The sequence below is a fragment of the Podarcis muralis genome, chromosome 1 (genome assembly GCF_964188315.1).
Source record: "Podarcis muralis chromosome 1, rPodMur119.hap1.1, whole genome shotgun sequence".
Lineage (NCBI taxonomy): Eukaryota > Metazoa > Chordata > Lepidosauria > Squamata > Lacertidae > Podarcis > Podarcis muralis.
In genome coordinates this window covers 131,017,495-131,024,190 of record NC_135655.1, presented here as the reverse complement: position 1 = coordinate 131,024,190, position 6,696 = coordinate 131,017,495, and the positions used below count along the sequence as shown (strand labels likewise).

Below are 6,696 nucleotides of genomic sequence, written 5' to 3'. Positions count from 1 at the left end.
TAAACAACACTCTAAAATCATTCATTCTAAAATTAATTAATTCAAGCCACTGGCAGCCATTGGGCCAGAGCTCCGCGAAGATTGCCAAAGGAGGGGGTCAGGCTGCACCCTGACCAAAAGCCTGGTGGAACAGCTCTGTCTTGCAGGCCCTGCGGAAAGATGTCAAGTCCCGCAGGGCCCTGGTCTCTTGTGACAGAGTGTTCCACCAGATCGGAGCCACAGCCGAAAAAGCCCTGGCTCTCGTTGAGGCCAGCCTAACTTCTCTGTGGCCTGGGACCTTCAAGATGTTTTTATTTGAAGACCGTAAGTTTCTCTGTGGGGCATACCAGGAGAGGCGGTCCCGTAGGTACGAGATATCAGCTTCCAACACAAAACACTGAAACAGGTATCAGATGTTCTAAACACGTCATAGAAGTAAAGACCCATTGACCTTATGGTAAATGTGAGGGAAACACGCATCTTATGTAACCTGTGCTTTAACACTCACAAGCTGAAATTTTATCTGGTAGCCACACTTGTCCTGATTATTTGCTCTATCAGTCCCCCGATCATTGCATCATCAAATCAAGACTTAAATAGTTGACATGTTTTTTGTCCCGAGACGGCACTGTTGCCTGCCACTGGTGGATGTAGCCACCCCACACTCTTACACTACACACAACACCTACTCTCACATGCAGGCAGACACACACATGCTAACATGCAGAGAGATCCCAATGCAGAGCCATGGGGAGGTATTTTGTTCCCTCTTGATCATTTCAAAAGTGGAGAGGGCCCAGGCTCCACCTCCACTAGCAAAATGGGTCTTGGGGGTTGAAAAAGTTGCTTGTAGGGTCTGAAATGTTGCCTGGGGTGCAGAAGTTGCTAACTACCAACTCCTTAGCAGTTCTGCATTCTGCACACCAGTTAGAATACCTTGGGAGGTACACTGAAGCAATGCCTGGAATGTACAACTTCAGATGGCAGTTGGGGGTCACACAATAGAGTGATCCTCCATACAAAAAACCAGCAACACTTAAATCATAGAACTGCAATGGACTGTAGTCGTGTTGCTTTAAAACTTACCTGAATTTGGTGAGATCTGTAAACTGCTTATGTCTTTGGACAAGCCATTTGTTTTCGGAGTGGAGATGGGTACACATGCTGACGTAGCTCGAGGTGGCCTCTTCCCTGGGACTTTAACTGTGGTCCTCAGAAGATCAATTTCTTTTCCATGAACATTCTGCATATAATCCTGCATGAAAGGAACACGAAGGTATGTATTTTAATGTGGGAGAGAGGATGGATGTGATTTTGAGATGGTAGGATCCAAAGACCTTACACAACTAGTTCCATATGCCCAACAGGGCTTTGGGTGTTGATTTATTAAAACAGCAGTGCACTGTTCTATATGCAAAACTACTGTTGAACTTCAGAGAACTTCTGAAAGCAGTCTATACATAGCATAGGAGACGCTAATGCTGTTAAACAGGAAAGTATATAATTCCCACTGGGAATGCTCAACCCCATGGGTACATGTAAAGCAGCTCTTTGGAGCCTATATATGAAAGACAGCAAACAAGTAATATTTTTGTTATACATGACACACATGGACATGCAAAAGCATAGACAGAGAGTGGGAAACTGTATTAGCTTATTCAACAGAACAGTTTTCAGATGCCTGCCTAAATTGAGTATTTTAAATTCTCTACCCCATGGTATAACAGCCTTGATTGATGATACAGACCTTATTTATTTAAAAAAAAACTTGTATTTTTTTAAAGACAAATTAAAGTGACTTATGACAATAAAATGCAGATGAATGTGAAAAAGCTCCATCAATGTAGGAGTCATGCAGAACACAATTAACAGACCTAATTTTCAACAGGCATAAAGGCATAAAAGGCACCAATGAAAGAATTAGCCCAGAATTAGATGCCTGGTATGAGGCAAAGCCACTCCAATGAGGTACAAAGTAGGGGAATTTACTCTTATGCATCTATGCTTTTCACCGACAGTACTACTTATTTCCAAAATATAACTGCAAAGAAAGGAAAATTGGATGGAAAAAAAGCCTGGTCAATAGTGTAGCCGTATGATTGTTTTTAAAGGTTATTACTGAAGGAGAGGAATGAAAGACATCGACAGTTCAGAAGCTAGTCTTGACAAATCGCATACAGTATCATTGCAAAAAGCGTACATTACCTTTTGAAGTCAATACTAGCCCCCACTTTCAAATTTCTATAACATACATGTTAAGTGTCCATGGCTCAACTTGAGACAAGAACAATAATTTAAAATCTTAATTAAACCTTGACTGCGTATTCCATGTAAATGAAATAAAATGTTTTCAAAATGTATCCTAAACTTTTAGACCAGGGATAGTGAACTTTATTATTATCTCCCAACATATCATGACATTGTGCTCGATGGAGCGGTTTTAAACCCAGTCTTTTTACCCACTGCAGATTCTACAAAATCAGTAGGTGCCTGGGCCCCCCATAATAATTGTTTGTGGGGCTGGCTCCAGTAGTTCTCTGTCCGTTTTATCAGTCTCATGTTATGAATCCCTCACCTTTTCCAGCTACAATATAGTATGGCTTCTAGTATATAAGCCACAAATACATTTTAGGCGGTGGCGGCAGAGGGGAGCGTTTCAGGGGGAGATGTCAATACTGTTTTTCAATGAAATTGTGACGCTAACATCACTGTATGAAATGTCATCTTAAACTATTCCTTAATGTTTCAACACTGTGTAATGCAACAGTCCCTTTCACTGTATATAAGTACATAACAGTAATTGTTTCACAGACTAGGAAACTGGCAAAGTGCTGTTTCCTTCCAGCAAGATCTCAACACTTTTCCATCGCAAATTTTGCTGCCCTGGAGAAATAAAAGGTTACAAAAAAGCATAGCCACTTCAGAATAGTGATTTATTGTATGATCACATTAGAAAAAGATGAAGATGACCCTGTCATCTGGAATATGCTGTGTTAAAGAGAAGATAGCAAGCCTGATTTTGATATGCAAATATTACAAAGAAAACTCCCCTAGACGTTAGTTGTAGAAAATGCTGATCGCAGAAAAAAAAAGATGGGGGGGGACAGGAGGGGGAAAGAACCTTTAACAAGACACGAGGGTAATTCAAAGCCAAGTACTTTTAAACAGCACTTAACAAGTCCCCAGAGCCCACTCCATAGTGGCCCACCCCAGAAGTGCTATCTTCTGCCCCTCAACAGCTTGAAAAAGTAGTAATTGCAAATCCATTTACATTTTGCCTCTCAAGTTTTCCACGTTCATAATTCAGCAGCATACAAAAAGCACCGGAGCCAGGAGGGTCTCCTCCCGAAAGGTGTTCATATCAAGGTAGCTGAGCATCTGAATGCCCGGCACCCCATGGCTCTTGCACCTCTGCCATCGCTTGTTTTTTACATTCCACTCCTAATTATGTTGCATCTATTGCCATACACTTAATTAGCTGCATTAATGTGATTTCTTTTCACATAGTCAAGCAATTAAGAGCTATGATTGAGTTTCATTCAATTAGCCTCAACAAACATGCTAATTGATGTCCCAGATGCAAATGAGGTGCAATGAGAGAAACCTGCTAGCAATTGAGTGCCATGTCAGAGACCCACAGCTCTCAGCTTGCTGACAGAAGCACAGCTTAACACGGGTACCACCTTCTGTGGAGCTGTTTTCAAGGGGATTTGGGCAGTCAGTTAGTGTGGGGAAGGTCGTGGCATATTCCATTAGGACTTCAGTACACCAAACGGATTCCTACAGAAATAACAATATGCAACAACACATCCAATCTGTTCTGAATATCTGCACAGCAATTGCTGTAAAGCAGCATAGTGCATCGAAAATACACTTTACCTCTGTTACCTAGATGCAAGCATTTCTGTTAAACTGAGATCTGCACACATTCTCTTGTGCTAGTAAAATACAACATACGTAATTGCCTACAGTTATCATTAACTGGCAACTTCATCTTAGTCAGCTGTGGGCAATGTGGTAGTTGAAGTTAAACTCAAAACACATTAATCAATCAATAAATTCCTACAATACACCCACTATATTGATAGCCATTGCTTTACTTTCTGATGATACCCTTGGCATTTGTGCAAACAGAGCAGTGCTGATGTGATAATTTGAGTACACTAGTGCTCACTGCACATAAGGCTGTACAACATGTTGTAAAGGTGGTGTCTCCCCTTCACATTAACACCCCGGCACAGTCAGCTTGATATTTACATTTTTTATTACATATGTACAAGAAACAGCTACAGTTCAGGATTATGCATCTGAATCCGTTGAGTCAGATTTGGGAAGTGGCTTCCTTCGATTCTCCCGCCAACAAAGGAGGCGGGGAAATCGCACAAGACGTTTTTGACCCTTATGTTTCATTTCCCTCCTTCAAATCTTTGCTGATTTGAAAGCCCCCGCCCTTCCAGAGTCTGAGCTCCCTTCCCGGGCCTCTGGGCGGTTGAAGGGCTCCACAGCATCCCCGAGCCCCTGCTCCGCCTCTTCTGTCACTTCCTCCTCTGAATTCTCCCTGACACATGTTGAAATAGACTTTTGCTTATAAATGACTAAGAGGAAGTTACCAAATATTTTAAAATAATTTAAAAATAAAAAGTAACTGCGCAATCCAAGTTAGGGACTACTGTCAGACATTACAACTATCTTACATTTTTGCTGAACTTTCTTTTTATAATAATTAAAATTAATCCATCCCACTTCTATTGGGGCATTTTGAAGAGGAGTGTGGCTAGGAGACCCTTTATTAGCTTCATCAGAAAATAAGAAGAGCCTGGATCAGGCCAATGGCCCATCTAGCCCAGCTTCCTGTTCTCACCAGATGCCCATGGGAAGCCTGAATGCAGGACTCTTCCCCACTTGTATTTCCCAGCAACTGAGAGTGGATGTGGAGCAGCCATGAATAGCCCTTTCCTCCATGAATCTTATTTTGAAGGCATCTAAGTCTGTGGCCATCAACACCTCTTTATGGGCTGTGTGAAGTACTTTTTTGGTCTGCAGTAAAACTTCCAACATCCAGTTTCATGTCCACAAAAGTTCTAGCATTGAGATAGAAAGAAAAGCTTTTTGAATACCATGCAAAAAAGTGACTCCTCTAAATCACCTTTTCTCTTAAAATAAAAAGTCCTAAACTCACATAGATGAGTTGCACTATCCTCTTACTAGTGAAACTCTACAATTACAAGGTTCTATGAGTCCATCACGTATGCTTCCTGAGTCATGTTAGGTGAAATCGGAAACAGATCCATTCTGGAGTAAGATTCCTCTTTATTAGAAAAGAAGGTGTTGTCTCTCTTTATCAGTTGCATGCCATTAACAGACATTTGGAGCTGCAAAGTCTGCAGTCCTGGCCTGGTTGTGCTGCTGTTTGCAAGGGAGTGTATGTTCCCTCCAGGGTGAGTGAGACCCCAGCTGACAAATGTATCAGTATAACACCATAACCATATAAAAGACCCCCTTCCCTTTGTTTATGGGATTCAAAGGCATAACATGAAGCACTCTGCAGCAAATGGGAAGCTACACTAATTTTAAAGCCATGGACTACACTGAAGCTAGTTGCACCTAAATAAGATCATACATATGTTATTTTCTACTGCATTGTTAGTGTTGTGAGCCTTTTTTATCTCAACATTGTTTTTGGAAAAGAAGCATGCAGATGCTAAGTTAAGATTAGATTAAAAATTAAAACAAATAGATCGTTTCAGAAGGCTGCTTGATTAGAACTAGGGGTGTAGGAATTCCTGAATCTCAACCCCCCCCCCCTCGGATCGCCCCATTAGGAAAAGGGTATCTGCCTGCAGAATCGTTGTATTTCAAAATAATCCAAATGTTTGACATCTAGAGCTTCCGCTTTAGTTTTGGACATATCAAAAGCAAAATACCCACCACCCACATTACTACACATTATATTGTTTCTCGCTAAGCAGCAGTAAATAAGGCGGCTGCCATGAACTTTTATCAGATTATCCACACACTCTCTTGTTAAGCATTATTTATGGGCTGTGTGAAGCCAGGAAATATAGGAAGGGTGACATTGGCCAGAGTTAATTTCATGGGCAAAAGAAAGACTGTAGCTCAGTGGCAGAGTATCTGCCTGGCATGTAGAAGGCTCCGGGTTCAATTCTTGCAATCTCCAGGCCGGGCAAGAGGAGCCTCCTGGCTGGAATCCAGTCATTGTAGACAGGACTGAGCTAGATGGGTCAAAGGGAAAGGTGAAATTGAGTCGAGAGTGGATTTCACTCTCTTTATTCAGCTCTTAGTGGTGAGGAGGAATGAAAGTCCCCCCAAAGTATCTGCTTTATATACATTATTTACACAATGATGATTGGCTAATTCCGGAATTCTCCTGTAGGCCACTCAGGTTGTGGATTCACTTCCCTCTGGAGCTGGATTGGGTGGCTCCTACAGACCAATCATATTGCTGCATTATTCTAGGACTAATCAGACTGCTGCATTTTGGATCCTATTGTTCTAGGACCAATCAGACCGCTGCATTTTGGAACCTATTCAACTCAGTACATAACAAAAGGAAAGGGAGAAATACATGACATATGAGGGGCAGAGGAAAGTACCAGTAGAAGTTAATAAATGTGACGTGGGGACAGATTCTACTGTTTCTTTTCTTTTTTTTAATCAAATATCCCTGGTATTCATGCAGTACAAGTTCTTAAAGGT

General features: G+C 41.5%; 1 protein-coding gene across 13 annotated transcripts in view; it reads right to left on the bottom strand.

The window, feature by feature from the left end:
* The window catches only part of AGAP1 (ArfGAP with GTPase domain, ankyrin repeat and PH domain 1), a 335,950-nt gene that overhangs the window by 147,981 nt on the left and 181,273 nt on the right, over nt 1-6,696 (bottom strand). For all 13 annotated transcript variants that reach the window (XM_028702820.2, XM_077918621.1, XM_028702829.2 and 10 more), the window contains one exon: nt 1,066-1,234. In XM_028702820.2, the coding sequence (XP_028558653.1) occupies nt 1,066-1,234 (169 nt within the window). The remainder of the gene's footprint in view (nt 1-1,065; nt 1,235-6,696) is intronic.